General features: G+C 35.2%; 1 protein-coding gene and 1 non-coding gene across 2 annotated transcripts; both read right to left on the reverse strand.

Annotated features, from left to right (window-relative positions):
- LOC121371718 (double zinc ribbon and ankyrin repeat-containing protein 1-like) lies at nt 1-27,789 on the reverse strand. The gene is made up of 20 exons (XM_041497814.1): nt 27,693-27,789; nt 24,638-24,779; nt 16,918-17,065; nt 16,258-16,384; nt 14,766-14,862; nt 14,139-14,227; nt 13,761-13,855; nt 13,050-13,167; nt 11,497-11,706; nt 8,919-9,044; nt 8,031-8,149; nt 7,215-7,239; nt 6,088-6,286; nt 5,622-5,725; nt 5,141-5,315; nt 4,499-4,587; nt 2,337-2,417; nt 1,553-1,686; nt 1,137-1,211; nt 1-148 (listed from the first exon to the last, which is right to left on the reverse strand). Exons 2-20 carry the CDS (start codon nt 24,741-24,743, stop codon nt 1-3), a joined length of 2,265 nt encoding a protein of 754 aa, XP_041353748.1. The 5' UTR covers nt 24,744-24,779; nt 27,693-27,789.
- LOC121372791 lies at nt 17,595-17,759 on the reverse strand. The gene has a single exon (XR_005958005.1). It is a non-coding gene; the product is annotated as a U1 spliceosomal RNA (small nuclear RNA).

Below are 27,789 nucleotides of genomic sequence, written 5' to 3' on the forward strand. Positions count from 1 at the left end.
TTAGTTGCGGGGTTTGATCATCTTGTCTAGCTGGGACTGCCCGAGAGCAGAGGCAAACTTCTTGATGATGTTATCAAAGCCAGCTTTAGCAGCCAGGTCATAGGGAGTTTCACCGCGGTCATTCTTCTTGTTCTGATCGGCTCCGTAACTAAAACAAATCAAAAACAATACCATGTCATTTTGAAGTAATTGTTTTATGTATTTATTTACAACAAGCTGTAAAAACTTCCATTTTTACAAGACAAATATGGTTAAAGTTAAAGTTTATTTTGTTTGATGACATCACTGGAATTCATGGATTAATTAATCATCAGCTATTGGAATTCAAACATTAGGTAACTTTGACTGAATGAATGAATGAATGTTTAACGACACCCCAGCACAAAAAATACATCGGCTATTGGGTGTCAAACTATGGTTAATGCAAACCTAAAGTGATGATCAACATCAATATAAAAATTCAACAGTAAAATAAAAACACAGTGTAAAGGACTGTGTAAAAATACAAATATCACAGATAGATATAATTAAAATTTAGAATAAAATTCAGTATCTCGTAAAAACTGCAATAAAAGTTCTGGATGGATTAACTTTGAATGACACTGGTTGGGATGGGAAAACACCCAATCAGAGAATGTGTACTGAGGAGTTTAGATCCTGCAATCCGACCTCAGGTAAGTGCTCTCCCGACTGGGCTAAATCCCACCCCATGACAAATATTGTTAATTGTAAGTTCACTTAAAACAAAGAAATTAAATTGTCTGAAAACAACAAAAGTCTGATATAAGACACATGTACAATATACATCTTATATAACAACCACACAGACTGTAGCTCGGATGGACGAGTGTAATACTGTCTGTTAGAAACTCTCAAACAAAATCGAGTCAAATAAACACACTATTTCTCACAATATGACTTAATTATAAATTTGTTGTAATTCTAATTAAGAGACATAACACAAGATGTTTTTTGCATATTAGTAAACTATGTAATTCTGTTTACTAAATTGACTTTACACTATAAAATTATTCACATTTGTCAAAGATACATTATAAAAGTATCCACATTAGTGAAAGGTACCCTACAAAATTACCACTTCTGTACTGAAGACTATAAATATTATTCTGTCTCACCTAAGTAGACAGTCGATCATCTTGAGACCTGAAGGACCCAGGTTCACAGCTTCATGCAGGGCAGTGTTTCCTTTTCTGAAACAGTCATTGTATAACACATTAAGAAAATTACATACAATACAGACACCTGTTAAATTCTTAACATAAAATAATTTGTTTTACTAATAAGTGAAAGAAATGATATTCAAGGAAATTTGTTTCACTTTTATTAACATTTTAAAGAATGAACAAACTAGAGTGTTAATACTACTGTACACTTTTAACATGAAACAAAAGTTAATAAAAACATTTGTTACACAATTAAAATTGTTGGCTTGGGAGTGAATGGGCTTCAAAAAAAAAAAAGAAGAGGAAAAAGAGTGGTCTGTAAATGCATGAAAATGTTGTTATCTGTGAATAATCCATAAGTAACTTACATGGATGAAGGTCCTTTCCTGTTGATATCGGCACCAGCATCAATAATGACTGGAATACAGTCTACCCTGTTCTTAATGACAGCCACGTGCAGAACTGGCAGGCCATTCTTGTTCACACAAGTCACATCAGCTCCCTGAATCAGTTTAAAAATCAACTTACTTTGAACAAAACAAAACGTTTTACATTTTAAAAATTTCATCGACTGATAAAAAGAAGAGTTCTCCAATTATCTGCTTGCAGTTTAATTACATTTTAAAATAAGAAAGAATTAAAAATGTAAATATTATATACCAGTCCATGCACTTTCTAGCTCCACTTTGTTTTTTCATTTTAGACATGAATGCCTACTTTTCAGTCCTCCTTAAATAGCTATGGTGTGCTTATTAACCAATCACAGAAAATAACCTTAGCTCACAATTCCACCTAAGACAATAGAATTTTGTTTTGTTTAACGACTAGAGCACATTGATTATTAATCATCAGCTATTGGATGTCAAACATTTGGTAATTTTGACATACAGTCTTAGAGACGAAACCCGCTACATTTTTCCATTAGTAGCAAGGGATCTTTTATATGCACCATCCCAGTCAGGATAGCACATACCACAGCCTTTGATATACCAGTCTGGAATGAGAAATAGCCCAACCAGATCGATTCCAAACAGACTGCACATCAAGTGAGCGCTTTACCACTGGGCTACATCCCGCCCCTCCTAAGACTAGAAGTTATACCATGGTGTTCATGTATTTTGTAGATGTGAAGAAATCATAACAGATACTAACCTCATCGATGTACTGTTGTAGATTACCTGGAGATCCCTCACCACTTGATCCAAGTTCTCGCATCATTTTTAAGTTGATAGGCTGTTGTAAAATACATCAATCAATTACTTAAATCTATCAGATAATATTAAATATGTTTATACTAAAACTATTTCTTTATTAACATCTACACAGATAAAAAAAAAAGGAAAGCAATATTTCTTTAATGACACCCCAGTACCTTTGAAACTATGGCTATTTGGCATTTATCATTTTTCATTATTTAGTCGAGTGACAGAAAATTGCAAGGTATTTTATCTGTACTTTCCTATGTGAGGACAGCACATACCATGGCATTTGGTGTACTATTCTACTGAGGGTAATCAATCCTATAACACATGACACCTCATATAAGTCAGCTACATCCAACCCACTCACCCCCCTGTAAAATATATTTTAAAATAGGTGAATACAGGTATAGGGTAAAAACAGAATCATTAATATAACAGAAATGTAGTGGTCTATTAGAGTGCGCCGTGCGGCCCAATACCTCTGACATCAGCACTCCACGTTTCTGTTAGGGTTACTTCACCCATATCAGTCTAGCCTATACCCACTGACCAGTCCAGCTTGGGTGTCCCTAACAGAAGCCAAAGCTCCTGCTGGCATAGCTCTCTGGGTCACTGAGACATACAATCCCCCTCACCATGTCAAGAAATGGACTATGAAGGGGATTAACATAAGATAATCTAACCATTTTCATAAATACAGTAGACTGTCTAAACCGGATTCACTTGGGACCGATGAAATATGCCAGTTTAGACAGAGTGCCGGTGTAGACAGATTTCATCCAGAGTTAAGGTTCTTGCTATACAGTGATAAAACAAAATACCTATGTAATTAAAACGTCATATTCACCAAACGTTTGTGTTGATAGCTTGTGGCTTGAAGCAATAAAAAAGAAGACTGTGTAAGACACCTGTGAAAGAAAGGCTAAGCAATGCTACCTACACCCATTACAACAGGTGTTCATTGATGATTATTATTATTATTAAAGGAGTGTCATTATTTCATAACACTAATTACTGGGAAACTGCCGGCAGACAGTAAAGGCTAAGCAATGCTACCTACACCCATTACAACAGGTGTTCATTGATGATTATTATTATTATTAAAGGAGTGTCATTATTTCATAACACTAATTACTGGGAAACTGCCGGCAGACAGTAAAGGATAAGCAATGCTACCTACACCCATTACAACAGGTGTTCATTGATGATTATTATTATTATTAAAGGAGTGTCATTATTTCATAACACTAATTACTGGGAAACTGCCGGCAGACAGTAAAGGCTAAGCAATGCTACCTACACCCATTACAACAGGTGTTCATTGATGATTATTATTATTATTAAAGGAGTGTCATTATTTCATAACACTAATTACTGGGAAACTGCCGGCAGACAGTAAAGGCTAAGCAATGCTACCTACACCCATTACAACAGGTGTTCATTGATGATTATTATTATTATTAAAGGAGTGTCATTATTTCATAACACTAATTACTGGGAAACTGCCGGCAGACAGTAAAGGCTAAGCAATGCTACCTACACCCATTACAACAGGTGTTCATTGATGATTATTATTATTATTAAAGGAGTGTCATTATTTCATAACACTAATTACTGGGAAACTGCCGGCAGACAGTAAAGGCTAAGCAATGCTACCTACACCCATTACAACAGGTGTTCATTGATGATTATTATTATTATTAAAGGAGTGTCATTATTTCATAACACTAATTACTGGGAAACTGCCGGCAGACAGTAAAGGCTAAGCAATGCTACCTACACCCATTACAACAGGTGTTCATTGATGATTATTATTATTATTAAAGGAGTGTCATTATTTCATAACACTAATTACTGGGAAACTGCCGGCAGACAGTAAAGGCTAAGCAATGCTACCTACACCCATTACAACAGGTGTTCATTGATGATTATTATTATTATTAAAGGAGTGTCATTATTTCATAACACTAATTACTGGGAAACTGCCGGCAGACAGTAAAGGTAAGATAACGTGCCGGTGTAGACTAGTGCATTTTGACTGGAAAAAATGGGAGAGAAATTAATTTTCTTAAGTAAGCAAATACACACAAACAAAAGTAATGAAATGCTTACAGATAACTTGGATTCAGACTTCTTTTTTGCTTTAACTCTTTTGCCAGACTTCTTTCGGTTTGATATCGGAGTCATTCGATCTTCACTCACTAGAATAAAACACACTGATAAATCACATGTAGATATATTGTAATGTTTGTAATTCCACAAATAAATGAGTTACCTAATTAATTACCTCTTTGGTTTTTTTTATTTTAATGACATGTACCAGGCTAGGACAAACTAAATTAGCTTAAGTTACTTTTTTAAATCATCATGATATGCATAAGAGCAGTATTGGATAAAGAGATGATGTTTTTTTTACACATCTACAATAATAACTCAAGTTATTCATAAATCTAGCTATATTAGACACATCAAATTTAGCTGGGTTACCTAGTAATCTACACATATGTTAGCTGTTTCTGAAAAAAACAATCTTAAAAACTTTAATACTGGTGATTAGTTACTGAGACTGGCCCTATATTCTAAAATGGTGGTCGCATGCCTAACATTAGACAATATGATATCTTAAGTTTTGAACAAAGAATAGGATTTTTTTTTCAGACAAACAAGTGGAAAATTCAGAAACACTGTACAGATGATAAAAAATCTGGGATTTCAGATATATTTGGACAACTTTCACCTGAGACTTGCACCCACCTTCTGAATCACTGATGTAACTGCCAAGAGAGTCGTGTTCTGTGTGCATGCTGAGGTAGCCCTGATGGGACACGCCCAGCCGCTTGCCGATGAAGGGATCCTTGTTGCCACGCAAGGCAAACGTCAAGTTCAGAGAGAGTTCATAACCATCTTCCTGGATGGAACTTGTTATCATCTAGGATGACAGAAAGAAAACAGATAAATTATGTTGAGATAATATGGTAACTTAGTTTTATTTCTTTCTCATTGTTTCTATAAATGTAAAAACAAATTTAAAAAATTATATTTACTAGTAATAAACAGCAATAACTTAACCAATATTTGTCCTTCTGCAACTCTGAAAATGAGATTTTCACTGAACAAAACTTGGAAAAGTAGTTCAATCACACAGAATGAAAAAATCTTAAAACTAATTAATTTACATATACATATGAACATAACATCGCAAGCAATTACAAGCTACAAAAACAAACAATTCTACCTTTCCCATTTTGGGTTCGCCAATAAGAGCTCTAAATTCTGCATCATTCTGAGCCTTCGCCTTAAGATGCTGACAAATGTGGTCAACCTGCTTCCTCCAGTATCCTGTAATAGTCAAAATTAAATATTATTATTTATATTATAATTGGCTCCAACAGAACATTTTGTTTTTATAATTTTGATTAGTTGGTGATCAGTTGAAAGTTGAGTTGCGACTACTATTTAACATATTAAAATTGTGTGGTGACCTCTGAAATTTGCATAGTGAACTGTGATGTATAATTAAACAAAATGTTCCTGGGCTCCTCCTCCAGTATCCTCTAACAACAAAACTATTATTAATCTTTTAATGGGCTGATGGGCATCAATAAAACATTGATAAGGAATAATAATGATTACATTAATTACCTCCCTCCCATTCATGGCCATCAATCTCTCTGGACAGGTATAATAACAATAATATTTACCTCTCCCTGGACTGATGGAGGTCAGGAGAGGCCGGCGATCGCGCATCTGTTTCTCAAACGCGATCTTTTCCGCATCTTCATCATTCTTTTTGTCGAGCTCTCGCTGGGACGGGTAGAACAAGCCGACTGTCTGCACAGCGACCGTGGTCATCGGTTTGATGCCACTCGCCGGTATCACACCAATAGTGACAGGCATCAACTTCAAATATAAACACAATAGCATGTTAACAATAGTCACAGACATCAATATTTAAGACAAATAACAAGTTAACAACAACATCCTGGTATTATACTGATAGTGACAAGCATCAATTTTTACTCAATACAAGTTTAGCAACTGCAGTTGTAAAGTTTCTGGTTGATAATGAACGGCATCAACTAAAAACCAAGAAATGCTAAACATCATAATATAGTGATATTTCTCATTTTCATTTACTCTACAAACAGTTGAATAATATGTCATTAACATGATGATAACAACAGTTCAAAATAACTAGTTTTAAAAGTCACATCTCCAATTAAACAGGCATTCTGAGAATACTGCTAAAGCAATACATGTTCCCTACCAGGCTTAACAAATGTTCTTATCTCCAAGTTCAAAGACCATAACTCTGTGACAAATGGATAAATCACCATGTCAGTCAAATTTGGTCTGTGACAGTACATGATAAAGCTATATACAAAATGTCAACTCAATATCTCAAAGCATTGTGGAAAAAATATATCTGGAAAACTACTTGTGGGACAGACGGACACAATACCAGTTTAACAACTGCAGTTGTAAAGTTGCTGGCTGATGTTACTACAATAGTGAAAAGGCATTGATTAAAAATGCAATACAAATTTAACAACCGAGAAATGCTATACATACTAATATAGTGATATTTCTCATTTTCATTTATGCTATAAACACTGGAATAATCTGACATTAAAATAATAATAACATTTTAAAACAACTAGTTTTAAGTCATATCTCCAATTATACATGCCTTCTGAAAATACTGCTAAAGCAATACATAAGGAGACAGTGCATTAACATTCAATATTATGTCACAACTAATATAGAAAATCAATCAACTAAACATCTTGTTAATATTATTATAAATGCAATAACAAAAATAACTTACCTCCGAACTATAATTTGAAACAGGTCTGAAAGAAAAAACCCAGAAACATTAAACTACTAAAAATATTTACTTTCACTCTGAAGAGAAATTTACATCACAGAGATATATTACATATACACAGAAATATGAACTTCCTGACTAGAAAGTATTTTTACATAGCCAATACACTTTTCACTTTAGTTGAAAGGAAATAACATAGCTATCTGATTTTGGACAGAGTGGGTTGGATGTAGCAGGATATGGATAATAATAAAACAAAAATGTCGAAAGAAAAAAAGAAAGAAAGAAATGTTTTATTTAATGACGCACTCAACACATTTTATTTACGGTTATACGGTGTCAGACATATGGTTAAGGACCACACAGATATTGAGAGAAGAAACCCGCTGTCGCCACTTCATGGGCTACTCTTTTCGATTAGCAGCAAGGGATCTTTTATATGCACCATCCCACAGATAGGGTAGTACATACCACGGCGTTGATATACCAGTCGTGGTGCACTAGCTGGAACGAGAAATAGCCCAATGGGCCCTCCGACAGGGATCGATCCCAGACCGACCGTGCATCAAGAGAGCATTTTACCACTGGGCTACGTCCCGCCCCTCAAAAATGTTGAAGTCTTAAATTAACATCTAGAGTTAAATACTGTTGTTGATGTATTCAGAGATTGCTGTATAAAGCAGACCATGTAACACTAAAGAAAGGCTGACAGAATAACAGACCTGTACTCAATGCGTGACAGCACCTGGATCTGAATACTGTTGATGTATTCAGAGATTGCTGTAAAATCAAATAAAGGCTGAAAGAATAACAGACCTGTACTCAATGCGTGACGGCGCCTGAATCTGGATTCCACACGAGCCACAGAACGTGCTGTACGGGTGATTGGTGGCACTACACTTAGAACACTGCAAGGCACCGGATGGCTGTGATGGCTACAAAGAAAACAGTTTAAAAATACAACTGTTAATACACATTATTTTATATGCTAGTTGGACTGAACTGGTTAAAGACATGGCCCCTGCGCATGCTGTAACCTCACCGTGGTGCAGGGGTGTAACATTCTCTTTGAGAATGGCCAATACAGCACAAATTAAAATTTTGAGTAAAAGTCAGTATCTATCTGTGATAAATTTGTTTTGCTTTTACCATAGTGTGACACCCAATAGCCAATGTATTTTTCGTGCGGGGGTGTCGTTAAACATTCATTCATTCATTGGTTAAAGACATGAAGACCATACCTTTTTTAAAACAGAATGTGTTTATGGGACAGACAATGGATGTAATAAAAGATGGTTTGACAAACTCATAAAGTCTAAACATTTGGGGTTTTTAAACTTTTACATTATAAATTACAGTTTGTTATGTTTAACACTAGTATAACATGGATATCAATTTACTGAAATATTTAACTGATATTTTCTGAGCCAACTCAAAATGAATACAGCAAACAAAAACAAAGTAAAAAAACCTGAAAGACAAGCTTTGCCAGATTTAGTGTCTAGACTCAAAACTTCAATAATGTAATATGCATGCAATTTACTTGGTGTTGCCATATTAGTTTTGAGTCTAGATTCTAAAAGTTTTATAAGCATCAGGCGTGGAGGAAACAAGTTGAAATTCAAAATAGAGAAAAAGAAAAGGAAGCAGTAAGATACCCCCCCCCCCCCCCCCCCAAAAAAACCACCCAACAAATTCCCATACCTTTGCTCCACACCAGTCACAGAATCGAGCATCCCCATTGTTGACGCGGTTACACTTGGTGCATGTTATATATCTCTTGTCTGGGTTGGTAACAGGCGGTGCTGACAGTCCAGAGAAAATAGCTCTCTATTGAAACAGAAACAAAGTTAAAAATTTATATTACTGTTTACTCAACTAAATTTTTACAAATAATTCCAACACAGGGTTCGAAACTCACCAAAAAATATGGTGGTTCAAAAATAATAATGCATGTTGACAAATTATGGTAAGCAAACCACGAGCAAGATTTTAATGTAGAATACAAATATTAATAGTGTCTCAGGTGTTATAGCTCTAAAGAAGATATTATTTGGGCGACTAACACCATTATTTTTTAATATTTAAGTCGCCCAAACAGGACATAGGTCGCATTTGGCCAGGTCGCCACAGGCCATTTCAAGCCCTGCAACATATTAATATATTTGGTTATCCAAGCTAAAACAAGATAATTTAAGTGACAATTCTATCTATTATAAAAAATTAACCAGTAATTTAATAAAATAATAATTTTTGATACTCAATTCAATCAATCAAATCATTTATTTCCATATATGCATCATACAGAAATGTACATAAACATAAACTAGTAGTGCTAATAATGATGCTACCATCATGAACATGTTATAACGTTACATAAAACTCTAAAATGAATTGCCTTTATGCATGAATATAAAATAACATACAGATATAAATGCATACATGAAAGAGAATAAAAGTATAGTTATGTGGTTTTGTTTTTAGTTTGTTCTAGACTGTGGTAGGGAGTCTAGAGAGTTCTGTCCTGTGATTTAACATTTCATAGCACGACTGACCTATTATTACGGATATATTCCCTGAGCAGTCTAAGAGAAAAAACGATTTCTCTTTGTTGGTTAGATGTTGAAAGCCTGGGCAGAGTTGTTGTATTTTATTGTATAGGATATTTCGTATGTGGGAGTTTGTGGGACATGTTGTCAAAAAATGTATTTCGTCTTCTACTTCTTGGTTACACAGTCTGCATAGTCTGTCTTTTCTGTCAGTGTTCCTATATCGTCCAGTTTCAATTTCAAGTCGGTGAGCGCATATTCTTAGTTTTGTAAGTGCCTGCCTAAAGTTTACATTTTTAATTTGGTTTAGATATTCGGCTAATTTATATTCATCTTTAATATGTTTGAATATTTGGAGTTTTAACTACCTGAGTTTATTTTGAAATCTGGTCACTGGCATTAATGGTTGTTCAAACAATGTTTTGTCGGTGATTAACTTCATGAATATTACTGAGCTTTCCCTTAAAATAGACTGATCTCTGCAGTTCACTAGAGCAATAGGGACACACATCATTTGGTACAAAAACCAGTGTACTTTCCAGAGTTATCCTCCTTACATGTATTAATATGGCAGCAAAACATGTGATTAACCGATGATACTTTCAGTTTTATCGTAGTGATCTGTTGTCAGTGTTTATAAATAAAGTTGGTGTCTTTGCACAAAACCATGCTGTACAGTGCCATATAGTAACAGTAAAACAGCTTTCACTCTCTACTAAGGGAATATTTCGTTTTGATGCTATGTAGTTTGATTGGAATATTATTGCGATGTACAAAACATGAAAAACAAAGTTTGTAAAATAATTTTCTTTTGTTCAGATATTGTACATTATTGTTCTCATGTGATGACAATAAGAAATACTTCAATATTTATACGTTGTTTTTCATGGGTCGACTTATAAACGGGTCAATAAAAAAATAAGTTTTCAGGGCTTGAAAATAGCGACTCGACTTATAGCCGAGATCGACTTACAGGCTAAGATATACGGTAGCAAAGTCTGCAGTTCAGCATACAGAATAATTCATGTTTACTTTAATGTTAAGACAAGACTTTGTATTATGCTTTATAAAATTTCTGAATTCATTATTGCAGTATTATACCATAGTTAAGACTTTACTAAAGACTATATCTTAAAGGTTCTTCACCTTCAAAACAATTTGAGCAATATTTATGTACAATACAGTTCCTTGCTTGAAATATTATTCTATGCACATTCAATAACAGCGAGAGCTATAAAGTGGCAGCCCTCCTACAGATGAAATTAGAACCATGCATCGTAGTTTATATCAGTTCACATGGCTGTATACCCTCAAGATATTAGCATCTAGGATCATTATAGTGCGGAGATGCAGTAATGATTTGCCAACTGAGTGCTCATAACAGTCGTAGTTTATATCAGTTCACATGGCTGTATACCCTCAAGATATTAGCATCTAGGATCATTATAGAGCAGAGATGCAGTACTGATTTGCCAACTGAGTGCTCATAACAGTCATAGTTTACATCAGTTCACATGGCTGCTAACCCTCAAGATATCATATCTTCTTCTGGGAAAATTATAGAGCAAAGATATTGCCAATAGCAGATTCATAACAGTTACGGCTTCTTTTAAACACTTGTAAAATTTTATATAGTTTTGGTTCAGATTAACGTCAATTTTTCAGAAAATTCTTTACTTTTGAGGGCAAAGTACTTTTAAAAGATTTATATGCAGAGGTCTTACAAAACATACCTGTTGTGCAGTGGTGGGAAGGCGGGTGTCACAGGTGACACACATAATCAGGTTGCTGGGGTTGGCAGTTCCACACAGCGTGCACACAAGCCGGTTGGACAGCTTGATGCTAGCCATTGGCTGGTTCTGGACGGGAATCGGACCCTCACACACCACGCATGTCACAGTGTTGAAAGGCACCATGGACTTACAGTACACACACATGCCCATCTGCAGCCATAAAATAACCAGTGTAAACACACATTCCAACATATGAAGAGAAGAAATAAATACTTATACAATAGCAATATATCAGAAAATTAAGATACTAAATATATATAAGTAAATTTAAACTAGTAAAATAAAAAAGTAGCGACCTGCACTTCCATTTATATACTCTGTCAAAAAAGAAACGCATAGGTGATAGGGAAAGAAAAAAAGTGTAATTTTATAAAATATCATTTTTTGGTAAAATGTTGCTGAATGACCATGTTTGTTAATGTTCCTGGAATGGGACAGCATGCCCAAATGCACCTTAAAACAAATTTAACGCACGTTGTGCGACAATTGCAGAAAATTGGTGTGAAATGGTCAGATTTTGGCGAATGCACGTGAAATTCGGGCAAAAGATTGGGTATTTAAAGATGGTCTGCACAAACGATTCGGAACCGACTTTGAGAAGCTGGGTTACGGGCTAGGAGACCGTATGTTGGCCCCGTCCTGCGACGTCAACATCGACATTTACGTGTTCGCTGGTGCAAAAATGTACAGGGGTGGAACTTGGGAAACTGGCGGCGAGTGTGGTTCAGCGACGAGTCACGTTTCCTTCTACAGCGACGTGATGGACGACAACGTATTTACAGACGCCGCAATGAACGTTTTGCCAACAACTGTGTCGCCCAAGTTGACAGATTCGGGAGTGTGTGTCATGATGTGGGGAGCCATCTCATACACCGGCAGAAGTGAACTTGTGTTCGTACAAGGCAACTTGACAGCTGTACGCTACCGGGATGAAATTCTTCGCCGTCACATGCTTCCAATTTTGGATCGACAGAGAGAACTCTTTCAGCAGGGCAATGCTAGGCCGCATACGGCACGTGTAACAATGGATTACCTACAGAATGAGAACATTAATGTGTTGCCATGGCCATCCAGATTGCCAGATCTCAACCCCATGGAACATCTATGGGACGACCTGGACAGACGTGTATGCCAGTGTGACCCGGAGCCTCAGACGCTTCCGCAGCTGTCCCATGCACTGCAGGAAGAATGGGCTAGGATTCCGTGACTCATTTAGTCTATGCCAAGGAGATGTCGCGCAGTGATTGCTGCTGCTGGTGGCCACACAAGGTACCGATTTCAGCGCCCTTGTGCGACGCTGTTTGGTGACGAAAACGCCTCCACTGCCGTCAGTCTATAGCAAGAACATTTTCACCTACTCATGTAAAATTTTACTGATATGATCATAAATAACGAAATTATGCCACTTTGTATTAAAGAGATAATTCCATGAATATTTAGCCTATGCATTTCTTTTTTGACAGAGTATATTACGTCTATACTAGCAGACTGACCTGGCCAGGTTCCGGTGGTGAGATGCGAGTCTGAGGTATAGGTGGAATCTGGTGGCCACATGTCGTACAGAATCGAGCAAACGGATCTGACGGTCGGTCAGCAAAACAGTGGATACATCTTAGTGGAAAAACAATATTAATAAGCATGTGAAAAGAAAAACAATTATGACCCTTAGTAATGGTACCATAATTAACACAAACTGTAAATACACATCTTCACTGGTGAATATCGTAATGACTAATAACAACAGAAGTAAACTAATCCTTACATTTTTTATAATGAATAAGATGTTACGAATGTTTTATTTGACACTGCTGAAAAGTATTAATGTGTTTGGTAATAAAATACAGTTGGACCCTGCTCATGCCAATGTCAAAATAAAAAACAGAAATGGCCAACACAGCATATTTTAAATTACAGCGATGGTTATTGTGACTAGATAGTAACATAAAAGTCTCCCACTGCTACCACATAGGCTACTCCTCCCAGTTAGCAGCAAGCTATCTCTTAAATGCACTTTACAAGACATGACAGCATGTCATTTAATATACCAGTTGTGAGGCACCGGGTGGAATATTAAAAAAATGGATCTATCAAGATTAATCAATCAATTAACACACTGCATCTCAGGCAATAAATCTTGTTTCCATTCATATTAAATATATATCCATACTTTATGAATGAACTAAATCCATTTCTTTGGCACATACTTTAGAAAATCTGTTTCTCTCTGGAGCCTCATAGCTTGTACGGAGTTCTGTGGGAGGCTTCGCTGGAGCTTTTTCACATCAAGGTCATCAAACGACTGAAAAAACAAACAAAAACAGAGATATAAAACTAGAAAACTGTAATGATCACATGCCTACTCAATATCAGTGCGCTTATTACATCACTATAATGAGCTCCATTTGTTATGTGAGTGATAATTAATACACCTATGTTGAACATTAAGTTCACTTTAAAAACAAAATTGATAAATAATCTTAAAAGACAGAACACTTAAAGAGTAATTAGCTTTTAAAATTACAGATGTTTGACAAAAACTTCTTTTACACAACCAACACAAACATTTATTTTTAAAATCTTACCACCACATCAGTTATGTTTGAACGTCTTGAATTTAGAAATCGTGGTCCAGTGCCCGGTCTTCTTCGATTGGAGCCAGTTACAGCCATATCTACATAGAAGACAGTTTAACAAATTTAAAGTCAAACATGTATGATTAGCAAACATAAAAAGAAAACAATATACTGTGACATGGAAATAGAATTGTTAAACATTACTCTAAAAAAACTCACAAAACATTCTCAAGAACATGGTTCTTATAAAATCATAAATTTGAAGAAAAAAAATTATATGCTGTTCAAGAAATGTGTATAACAATATTGAGTTGAATTCATCCAAAATATTACACTATTTAAGCAACCATCCTAAAGTGTGGTCTGTGTGTCAGGTTTGAAAATACTCATCAACTAGATGCACAGGTTATGCTTGCTGACCAATTCATTATCAGATTATGACAATAACCATTGTTTAAACCACAATGCCAAAGTAAAGGAAAGATAACTGAAAAAAAACCTATCCTTGAACTACTTTACAACTGCATGTTCTACTTGAAAAACTGGGAGTTTGGGGCTAATGTACAAATACACAGACACTATTTTTATTGTGTACATCATAAAAGTCAGTGCCAAAACCTCCAGATTTTATCTTACCAGCAATCATCTGTTGACTTTCCTTCATTTTGGCCACATCCATCCAGGCTGACTGAGGGGAGGTCACCAGCTTCGAGGCTGCTCGTTTCACCTCCATCTGAAACAGCCACATTCAACATTACTCAAACAGTAAAAACTAAGGGCCAAGTTTATGAAGCCTGTATTTCTTAAACATATGTGAAAGACAAAACCAAACTTTGTAAATTTTGCCCCAAGCATGTCATTTAAATGTCATTTAAACTATCAATGTAAAAATAGAAGTGGAAATGGGATCCAGGGGTGGTACAGGAGGGCCAAAACTGGTAGCTCAACTGCCGGCGGTGGCTCAACTGCCGGCGGTGGCTCTTTCTATTGTACAGTCCCAAGCCTAATCCACACCTGTAAGATTGACTGAGACTGTTTTTCCAGACCGACCAAACTCGCCAGGCGCGTACCTTAATGAATCACCCACCACACCAGTTCCAGCAACTCTGGTGATGCCACTTCCCTTCCAGAAGAGTGCACCCGTCAGGACGCAGGCCCGACCGGTCGCCGTTGCGAAAAGGAAGGCAACCGCTCATCCGAAAGGGTAACCGGACAAGCCACGCCCTCCTACTATCCAGCCGCCGAAGCCCAACATGGAACAAGCTGAGCAGTGGTCACTACAGGCCGGCAAGCTCCACCACTGTTACTACGCTTAGCTTGTGAAGACTAATCTAGAGGATGTTAGACTCCTCATCAGTACGCTGAAACATTGAGTTCTTCAAACCTGGGACAATTAGTCGTGCCACGTCAAAGGGGACTTTGCACTTTGTGCTTCACAGCTTACCGGCTAGGACTTTTACCATCAGGAACTGCTACTACCAGAAATGGACAACCCGACCCTGCACCGAATCCAAAAGAACATTTCAGGGAAGGACTATCAAGCCATAGCCAGAACAGTAGCAGGATCCGGCGAACAGCAAAATCTACCCCAGCTGGACATCACAAACATCATAGGAACACCATAGACGACAACCTCCCACCTCCCTACCAACCTACTTTGCCTCCTGTGAGTGTGGACTTGTCAGACTTAAAAATGTTTTTTTTATAAATAGTCTGATGCCCTTTATGTTTGGCAGTCCATCTAAATTGCTCAAATCACCTTCAAAGCACTTAAATGTTTTGTTTGGCCTTCAATTTTTTGACCAGACATGTCTTCTCGACTTGGAACTAACTTTTCCAAATTCTGCCCTTCCTGTCCTGGAATTGGTCACTGGTGAAGTCAGAAGCTAAGTCCAGGATAGGTGTGTTCCCGAACCTTCAGTGAATATGGGCACGTTAATAGTCCCCATCCCAATGTAAAATTAGTAACTCTTTTAACAAACTTTCAAAACTTTCTTATTAGCAAGTAGCACCATTCCTCAGTATTAACTTACTTACTGCTAGTATAAAACTAAAAATCATCTGTAACTCTGATGATAATATAAAATATCTGTGACTTGATGTTAACAGTAAAGAAATGTTCACTGACTTTTGTTCTCTCTTTTGCCCACTCTTCCTGAAAGCCGAGGTCATCATCAATGGGTTCCATGGGTGGAGGAGGAACATACTCCACATCAAATACTTTTGAGACGACATTACTTTCTCGCATCCCATCCCTGCAAAGTTAAAATAAAATTCTTTGTCACAATTTTTTTTCTCCAAAGTGTGCACATCGCTTTTTCAGTTCATACTTGCATGAACCAAAACATAATTGCGGTCAAATCTTATAATTAAATTTATATGCATACTTTAATAATATATAACTGAATTTATTTTGTTTAGCTTTAAATACGCCTGTAGTATTGTTTGTGTAAACCTCATTGATACTTATGTCGCATAAGAATGCAAACATCATTCACTATTATTTGAATCAGGTGATTTTTTGTAAATGACGTAATTTTGATATGCAAAACAAATTTCATCTAGCTGCTATGCATTTTTATGGATCATTTCGACAAAATATATACATGTATTAGCATAAAACACAAATCCATGATAACATTAGAGATTATTAACCAAGTACAAGCACAGTCAGAAATTTAATAACATTTTGTCAGCTATTTTATTACAATTCTCAAAAGATATTTCAAACATTTTATTGTATTGTTGTTTAATTTACACCCAAGTGTAATAATCTACTCAAACCTACTTGGACACGGCCACAGCCTTGATGTTCTGCTTGCCAGCTGGCAGTGTGAAAGGTCCCCGGTACTGTAAGGTACACTTCTCTCCCAGGCGCTGGAATGGATCAGGCTTCGTACCATTGATAGTGTAGTGAATAATCGTGTCAGGGGTTTCTGAAAATTATAACAAATGAACATGGCATAAAAAACTAACATGGGAAGTAGACTGTTGTACTGCATGCCATATCAATATGTTATACAACAGTCGAGAATCAAGATCATAGTTTAATAATCAATATCAGGATAAAAATAAAGAATTACAATCAAGGCATATTTCACTTTTTGAAAAACAAGATTATAAAGTTATATACATTGCAAAAGTGATAGGCTACCACTATATATCAATATGAATGTTTTCCTTGTCTGCAACTTTTAAACAAAGAGCTATGTCTGTAGTATTGACTAGGTTGGTGACTTGTAAATGAGTTATGCTAAATTTAACAACATCAAATAAAATATAATGTACTGGATCTTCTAAACAAGTCTAGCTTGACCACACTAAGACAAGACAACTGCGTGTAACTTCAATTTATGTTATGAATGTAAAAATTTAAAATAATAAATTTGTGACTAATGAACAAATGCAATGTCAGCAAAACATGATATCTTCCAAAAATTTATTTCACTATTTTTAATTGAATTTCAGGGGTTAGCGCGAACGCAGACCCCCACACTAAAAAATTACGTACTCGAGTCGCCCACATTTGGGGCGATCGCAGGGGTCAGCCCAACCGGAGTGCAATGGATAGGCCTCGCCCTGGGAGGACCACCTTGCGGATCATGGTAACCTCCCGTACCAGGTAAGTATGCTTTGACTTTGGTAATAACCTTATTTATAAGATATCTTATTCAACTAAGCTTGGTGTCTTGCATAGAGCATATGTTGAATAAAAAGTTATTTTTAATTTTAATTTGATCATTAAAAACAAATTTGTAATTGGTTTTATTTTTGGTTACGTTTACTTCTATTAATGATGAAAGTAATATAAAATAAAGTAGTACAAGTAACACAATATTAGCCATTTTGTGGTGTTTTCACTTTATAATATATAATGATAACATTAACCAATGAGAATGCTCCATTCTGAATCAAGGAGAAACCTGTCTAATAATAGAATTTTGTCAGGCAGCTTTAATGTAATACTTTACTGTACTACTTCACATAGTCAAATAAATGCTGTATATATATATTATATATATTTTAAAAAATTACATAATAAGACAGTTACACAGTACTAAGTAATTACAACAAAAAAACCTCAAACTGATACAGATAGAAGTGACAAATTAGTGCATAGCCTGAATCATGATGACTTTACTTGCATTATTGATCAGCTAAAACAAAATAGCAGCATGTCAGACAAGTTGTCACCATGGAGATAAGTAACATCACATAAAAAGGTTGGCTCCTGTGCCTTAGTGGAAGGTTTAATAATAGACTGGTCATGCCACACAATGATCAAGATTATCTATTGCATTCAAGAACATAATATACAGTAGGACTACATGTAGCTGGGAGAAAGAGTACATTGTACGTCCATGCTGTTAGAATTGGCTTACTTTTGGGTTCTTAGTAAAAACATTCAATGTATAACACAACACAAAATACACTGATCTCAAACAATATCAAGTAAACAATATTCTTCCACTCAAAAAACTAAATCTTGTTTTGTTAAATCGACTATACAATGGATTTATTCAGCTCCAAGACCAAGCTCAAAACAAATTTATTTGTTGTAATTTCATTAAAATCAACTTGGATGTTATTTTTTAAGCAGTTATTCTTTTTACAATGTCATTTTAAAAAGCTAAAATAAAAGTTCACTACAATCCTCAACCTATCAAAAAGCAACTGTGCATGCTCATTGCAGTCATCTGATGTTATTTTGCATTCTTTAGTGGTTTCTGATGTGGCAAAAGGTTAATTTATAATCACCAATAAATAGGATATTAAACTCGATACCATTTTCTATCATGTTTTTGTTCCTTGTGAAATAATTTCAGTTTTCACTTGCTAAAGCTTGTACATATGTCAATAAGTATGTCATATAGAAGTATATGCGATAATAAAATGATTGTTACTTATTTTAGGTGTCTAATTTTTATAATACTTACTTAACATGGCATCATTTTGTCAAAAACTCAAATACATGTAAAATAATTTCTCCATTTTTTTCCCACACTGGTTGATAGAGGCTTCTTTTGTGAATAAAATATCAAATAAAGTTAACAAGCAGTTTTTGTTAAAATGAGATGGTTTTCGATACTTTAGGATAACATGTATAAATGCACTGCCATGTAAAGGTTTTATTTACAAATTAATTTATATTCATGATTCAGGGAATTTTACTTAAATAATATAGATATTCTAGAATTTCTGTTATGTACTTGGTGTGCAAAACTAGATCCATATAACAGCCTACAGAATGGCAGCTTGCATGAGATTAAACTAATAAAGTATTTATTTTCATTTCTTCTAAAACAAAATGTGTTTAATGAGAAACATGGGTGAGGTCTAGACATGTCAATCACATAAATAAATAATGATGAACCACAGAAAACAAAATGCAATCAGTAATCCAAAATAACTTGTTAGAAGGAGATTATGAGTTCAATTAGATTTTCCTTTAGAAAACAGTAGACCTTGATAATACTGTGTAGCAAAACGGATTAATTGCTATCTCAATATTAAATCCATGTTATTACATTGTTTATTTATGTCATTCATCTGTTTCCGAGTTACAGAGCTCAAACTTAATGACGGAACCAATGGCCATTGCCGTCGTTGAGACATAAATTGCTGTAGGTCGGGAGCATCAATCAATGAAGGCAAAATATATACACCATGTACATTATCTGCCAGTATACTTAAATACTTAGCACACTTAAAATATGTCTACATATACCGGTAGTAAAATAAACTTTCAGTCTTATTTATTTACTGCAAAAGTTTTAGATTTTTTAAATTGCTGTCGGTGGGCTGTTTCATCCGCTGCAATCTTGTTTTTAAATTGCTGTGGGAGACAAATTTTTAAGTTTGAGCCCTGGAGTTAGCAAAGATGTTATGATCAGCATTGCCAGGGCTGGTATAAGTAAAAATAATAGTATATTAAATGTTTACTACATGCAAAAGTAGCATCAGTAAGAGCCATTTCAGAATTGTTAACATGGGGGAGGGCAATATTTTGTTTGTACTCACAAACCACAAGATAAAAGTTTATTTCAACATGGTTAGGCATAAAGGAAAAACTGTATTTCCCCATGTGATCAGATAAGGAAATTCTTATTATATTAATTTATATATGAAATTTTAAAAAATAAAATTTTAAAAATAATTAATGGAGCCTTGCTCAACAATAGATATAAATCCTTGAATAGAGGCTTGCCTTGAATAGAAGCCTGCCTGGATTAGAGACCGGGTCTCAGAGTGTCTCAAATAAAGGCCAACTTAGAACAGCTATTGTAGCTTTGTCAGGTTATAATGACAATGTTATACTCGTCATTTCCATTGTGTAACATCAAAAGCTTACAACCATATAGTGAGAACTGGAAAGGAGGTGCTTTCCACATGAATAAAACATTTTGGAAGCCTACTTTAGAATATGACTTTACAATAAAGCTATGTTAGAAAATGTGTATGCAAAAAATAGAAGACTGCCTTGAATAGAGGGGCGGAACGTAGCCTAGTGGTAAAGCTTGATGTGCTGTCAGTCGAGAATATATCCCCGTTGGTGGGCCCATTGGGCTATTTCTTGTTCCAGCCATGCGCCACGACTGGCATATCAAAGGCCTTGGTATGTGCTATCCTGTCTGTGGGATGGTGCATTTAAAAGATCCACTGCTACTAAAGGAAAAATGTAGCAAGTTTTTTCTCTAAGACAATAAGTAAAAATTACCAAATGTCTGACATCCAATAGCCAATAATAAATCAATGTGCTCTAGTGGTGTTAAACAAAACAAACTTTTAACTTTCTTGTCTTCAATAAAAACCAGGTCTCGTAGTGTATTCACAGATTGTCAGTGAATGGATTTGTAAAATTATCTTTTTATTATCAGTGATAGACAATAAATGTATAAGTATGCATTAAAGACTTTAAAAAACATTAAAAACCAGTCAAAATTACCATAAAATGAAAAATAAAAAAACCCCACTAAATGATTTTTTTTTAAATACAAAAATAAATACACACACACACACACACACACACACACACACACACACACATATATATATACACATACATACATATATATATATATACACAGTCAGACCTCGTTACAACAACCATGTTCGTCCCTGGGTCACTTTTTCATATTGAAATTGTTGTTGTATCGAATTAATTTGTCATGGGTTACATCCTTTGCCAAAATGACTAATTATACTAAATACTAATTAATATTAACTGAAAACTGAATAGCATTTAAATAATTAATGTATTGCCATTATTATTATTAAAAACAATAACACATACATGTACATATGTATGATGCTATAAAATTTAATAGTTTTCAAAAAAGGTCTGATTGTGGGGTATGGTCCCCCTGCCGCCTCCCCCTTCCCCCTACGCTACTGATCAAGGCGCATTCACTGTATGTCTAATCATTCCTTAGTTAAAGACTATTATTGGTACCTACTTTGTGTACAAAATATCATCAAAATAGAAGACTTTATTGTTCGAAGTTAATCCTTTAATTGATTGACTAAAGGCTTATGTTCAAAAGCAATACACGTCTACAGATTTAGCATACATCGGTAACTCGGACATCATGTGACACTGTCGGCTCGCAGCATGATCAAGGTTGCCAAATGGCTGTGTGTACTGCTAATGTGCTATGGCATCTGTGATTATGTAATGTCGTTGTAAAGAGGTTTTTTCAGACGTCGGATGCACGTTTGTTCCTAATTTGCTCTGTCGGAGTCAGAAGGTGTGAATTCTGGTGTAATGAACAGAATAACATTGATGTATGTTCGTTTCCGAGAATATGTGGTCAGATAATGTAAATGTCATAGTAACAACGGTCATTATAACGAGGTCTGACTGTACATACATATATATGAGTAGTGCAGCCAAAACTCATTACAACAGCACTCAATTAATTTACATTGCGGTACTAAAGAGTACAGAATAGGACCTAAGTACATCAGAATACATCGGTCTTTTAACACGGTACAGCATATTCTTCCACATCTAGCACCAATTCTTAATAACAGGCATTTATCCTTTACAACAGCACAAATGCTCATTAACAGCTACACATAGGCTTCTTAAAATAAGCCAGCATCAGGTGAATCATATTAGCTATTGTAACTTCCACGCCAGCTATGCTTTACAGATTAATTACAGTGTTTAGGATGGGGGATTAACAACTGAGCCCCATTTGAATAATGCACATTCCTACTTTGAAGCATAATGAACAACCGTATATACTCTGTGTTCTCGCCTGAATGTAGAGCATCTGCAGTTTATGTTAGCTTATTGAGGAAACAGCCATTGTCCATGATTGCAGCACTATTTGCTATGATTCAACATAATAATTATATATCATTATCTATGTAATATAAAGGTTCATTCTCAAAGAATGTTTGGATGTAATTTTTTGATGGCATGTTCAGGCTGTCCAGCACACCCTTATTAAATAAAAGTAGGACAAAAGTAGAAATGAAAATAGAAAAAAAGTAGGACAAAAGTAGGACTGAAACAATATGTAGAAACATTATTCATGCTCATATGGGGATAAACTAATGCAGTTAAAAAAAATTTAAAGTGGTATAATTGAGAAGCGTTTTGCTCAGTTTGTACCAGTATTTTTGTTATCAAACTAAGGTAAAAGCTAATGTGAAATAAAGACAATTCAAAACCCATATACAGATGCAGTATAGTAGTACTCCAGTACTTAGCAGACAGCTTCATCTGAGTATCGAAAGAGCACACTACTTGGTCATGGCAAAAGTAACATTGGTGTACAAGAAATTCACTTTCAGGGTATAAATTTAACATTTTGAGATAATATTGTGAAGCACATGTGTATCTTGCGCAAACTTTTTTTTTTTACATTCCCATATTACTTTGGACTTTTATAATGACATAAGCAATATACCTGCTTTAACAGCAATGTGCGGCATTTTGAAACAACAAAAGTAGAAAAAATTAGCAAAAATAGGACAAAGACCAAAAAGTAGGGAAAATAGGATCGCATGTTATTTAAGGTATACTCTAGTTTTACAACAAAAGTTAATAACATGTTTGGTTATTATGCAACGTTGAGATTTCGGTCTCAGTGGTGTCGTGGTTAAGCCAGTGGACATAAAACTGAGTTCACAGCCCAGTACCACCCAGAGCAACTTTTAACGACTCAGTGGTAAGACTTCTACACCCTCTTCTGTCTCATTAACCTACTGACCTGGACAGACAGCCCAGATAGCTGAGGTGTGTGCCCAGGACAGTGTGCCTGAATCGTATAAGCATGAAAATAAGTTGAAATGAAAATGAGATTTCCTCTTGAAAAGTGAAATAAACAGTCTAGGATATTCTAAATGAATAATGATAAAACTATCCTTAAAAATTAACTGCCAGTTACTAAAATGTTATACTGCAAAAAAACACAAATAAAATAAAAACAAAAAGAAGAATGCACGAATATTATTTTCTAACAATTCAAAGCAAATCTATATTAGTGAACATTTTGTTTCAAATTTTGAAACATGATTTGCAACTTCTATTTATTGCAATCTATAATATAATATGCAAGGCAGTTTTATTTTTTCTGATTGTTCCGACTGCTCCTCGTCTTTTCATCTGCACTGCTGACAGCCGTATTTCACAAGGATCATCTTGCGCCCAGGTCTAGTTGACAACATTGTGCTAAATATTCAGGGCTCACCCTGTTCACCGATATTAGCCAATTACTATATTTTTTTACAGCGGCTACAACATTTAGTCTTTGGCTAATAAAATAATATTCCTTAAATTAACCACATTTTAAACATTTTCAAAGAAAAATGCTACATATTTGAAAATTGGCTAAACCAAAAATATTTCTAGAGTGAGCCCTGAATATTGCATACAAAGATGAATTCTATAAAAACAACTTTAATGGAGGTCACCATTTTTGTCAGTGGCTGTGTGTATTTTGGAGGGAAAGCCTAGTGTAAAGCCAGCACACCACATCTAAACTTCCTGTGTGCAGCATGGAGTACATCGAGTACAAACATAATATTCTCTGATTATAACAACTCAAATTCATTACACAGATTAACAGTTAGCCGAGAACAGTTTCTCAGGATACTGCAAAGTTATAACATGTCAAGAAAGCTGTGAACTGTACATTATTTTCAAAAAAATATTTTTAAAACTGAAACTACATTCCCTAACCTTAAACCACCTGCACATTATTCGGGGGGGGGGGGGGGGGTTCTTCAAATATACAAACATGTATCAATACAATAAGACAGTGATGTAAATGAATAACAAAGTATCAGTGTATCTGCTACATGGGATTTTATAGTTGTCATGACCAGGCCTGTATTTGTGGTAATCTGTATGTGCTCTATCTGACACTATGCTTATTTCAATGCCTGTTTAAGACAGATAAAAGAATTGTCTGCAAGATCTAGAGGCATTTCTACTTTTCAAAAATACAGAGATTTTAAAAATGCACAAGCACAGCTGATTTCAGCTATATTACCTGTTCTGATCTCAATCTTGGTACTTGAGTCGATGATATTTTTCCTTCCAAGCCCAGGAGCCCTAAGAGGGATAATCGTGGGCACAAGGATCGACCCTGCTGTCATGATGCTGGCGCAGGCAAGTCCTTACTGAGCCACAATCTAATATGAAAATAATAAAAAAAATTATCCATAATTCTGTTTGCCAAATGGCCATTTTGTTAAAAATCTAAATAAATGCATTTGAAACTGGATTACTTCAGATTAAAACATAAATATTGCATATGTATATTTCAGTTCACAAACTTTTATAAAATTGAGTCTAAAATGTAAAAATTACATACCCTAAACTCTAGAACTTATTAGATACATTTTTACACTTTTTTTTTTACACCAATTATAGTAAGTGAACTACCGTTTAAAATTTGTCTTTGAAGTGCATGAAATCCAGTGTCAAAATACAAAGCATTCCAAACCCATAATCATCTAACAGGGGCACTTAACCACCTAACAGGGGCACTTAAGTTCTGTTTTGTTATTACTTACCCTCAAACTATTTTTTGGCCGAAATCCAGTAAATTAGATGATTATGTTAAGATTACAAGAATCAACATTATATATAGGCAATAAAAAACATAGTAAATCTGCTCTGGGTGTGGATTCATGCAAATTTAAAAAGAAAAGCTAATGTGAAACCCAGTCCTATAATCCGTCCAATCCTCCTATAACATAAAATTTGAAAATAATTTGGTTTGGTTTGACATAAGAAGAAAAGTGAAAGTGTTCTGGAAATAACAAAAAACAACAATTTCTGTGTGCCATATAAAAAAATATTTGGTTTGGAAATAAATAAAACTGTAATACATACTATAGTAAGAAAACAACGCTTATGGCATTATGGCCGCCATTCTGGTTTATTCACCAGTGTAGTCTTGATACAAAATAACTCTATTCGATTAATTTCATTACAGAGGGAGCAACAAGAAAATAATAAGTTATCTCAATAAAGCAAGACTATACCAGTCCATGAACCAAAATGGTGGTTTCGAATATTTTTTAAATTGCACACAAAAATTGTTGTTCCATGTTATTTCCAAAACACTTTTACTTTTCTTCTTACATCAAACCAAACCAAAAATATTTACAAAAAATATTTTTCTAGGATAGGACAGACTATAGATTTTTTTATTTCTGATATTGTGGGTTCCATGTAATCAAAGAGGGTGGGTGGGAGGATTTAGCCCGGTCACTTATCATAGGATTGGACCTCACCAAGTTTTTCCTGACCTAACCAGTATTTGGTATAGCAAAAGCCATGATATGTGAGAAATTTATAGACTTGGGCAAATTGAGGTCAAATTTTTATGCCTAGCATTTTTTATGGCCATTTGCGTCTGGTGGAATTTTTGGTCTACGGCCATATTTTATATCCGGAACTGTAATTTATTCAAAATGGAGGCCAAATTCTGTCATTTGTCATAAATGTAAACATTTTAGAGCACATAATCTGTGTAATATTTCCATATACAGTTGAATCCCGTTGGCGCGAACCCTGTCGGTGCTCTAGAAAGTGTTCGACCCATTGGGTAGTTCGACCGAACCATTCGGTTAACATTGGATATTTCCATAAGATCAGTATTTTGGAAACAGCAAACATAAAAATTTCATCAAGGTGTTATATCAGCATGAAAGGATATATTACAATTACTCTGATTGTGTGATACAGAAGCCCTTGTCGGTATTAATTAAAAGTGTGGTTGCTGAAGTGATGACAGCTGAGTAACTCGCCCTTTGTTTCATTTAAAACTGGTCTTCTAGACGTGTTCAGAGTAATGCTTCACGCCGAGGCCATTTTGTGCACTAAATTGTTTGATCGGTATCACAGTTTATCGAACAGGTACCGTAACACTAGCTGTACTTGAAAGATCATTACCGATAGCTGCTTAACACATAACACATGACAAGTATGGTAAAGAAAGGATTGCATGGCTATTGCATATTGAATTCTCTGATTCATCTATAGCTCATTCCCCTAAATAATTAACCCAAAGGTAGTAATAACCAACTGCAAAAGCTCAGCAATTGTTGTTCCTTTTCGGTTGTTTTCCATTTGATAGTCAAAATAAAATATTTGGTTGATTTTGGCTTTAAATTGTATTCTCATACTTCATTTTTCTGAAATGTTTCATAGTCAACCAATATTTGTTTAACCACTAGGTTCTCTTTCTGTCTTGGGGGCAGGATGTAGCTCAGTGGTACAGCGCTCGCTCGATGCACGGTCAGTCTGGGATCAATCCCCGTCGGTGGGCTCATTGGGCTATTTCCCGTCACAGCCAGTGCACGACTGGTATATCAAAGGCCGTGGTATGTGCTATTCTGTCTGTGGGATGGTGCATATAAAAGATCCCTTGCTGCTAATCAGAAAGAGTAGTCCATGAAGTGGCAACAGCAGGCTTCCTCTCTCAATATTTGCATGGACCATAACCATATATCTGATGCCATATAACCGTAAATAAAATGTGTAAATAATGAAAATTTTCAGTGGTACCTTTCACGACATGCGGGCGGTGGACGCAAATCTATAACTTTCATTCTCATGGCCTTAGTGATGTTCCAATGATCGATTATAATTTACGAAGTGTTCTGAAGACTACATCGTACATGTCATCCACGTGACACAGAAGCTTGTCATTATTTTTAATAATAATAATGTTTGAAAATAAACATCTTTAGCCCTAAACAATCATTATGTTTGAATGCCAAAGGAAAGTCTTTACTTTTATATTTTCATTAAAGCTGTTAAACTGGATATGACATTTTCATTTTATAATTTTGACTTTAGTCGTCTGTCGATGCTTTGTGGACATAAACAAACAAAAAAGTGGGGGGGGGAAAAGACACTTGTCATTGTCAAAATTGAAAACGCGCTAAGGCTAAGCTTTGGTTAAATTAAGCATTTAAGTTTGCTTCAGTTAAGTATCTATATTTATAGCGATGTCTGGGTATCTGCGCTCGAAATATCGAGTTATCAATGCTAAAAAATAATTAAAAAAGAAAAGAAAAACAATAAATTACCTTAACTGTCTGCTTCGGAACTTGTTTTGGCATGTAGCAACGACCGCCTTAGCGATATTAAGAGACACGACACTTGATTGGATAAACTGTAGAAAGT

The sequence above is a fragment of the Gigantopelta aegis genome, chromosome 4 (genome assembly GCF_016097555.1).
Source record: "Gigantopelta aegis isolate Gae_Host chromosome 4, Gae_host_genome, whole genome shotgun sequence".
Classification (NCBI taxonomy): domain Eukaryota; kingdom Metazoa; phylum Mollusca; class Gastropoda; order Neomphalida; family Peltospiridae; genus Gigantopelta; species Gigantopelta aegis.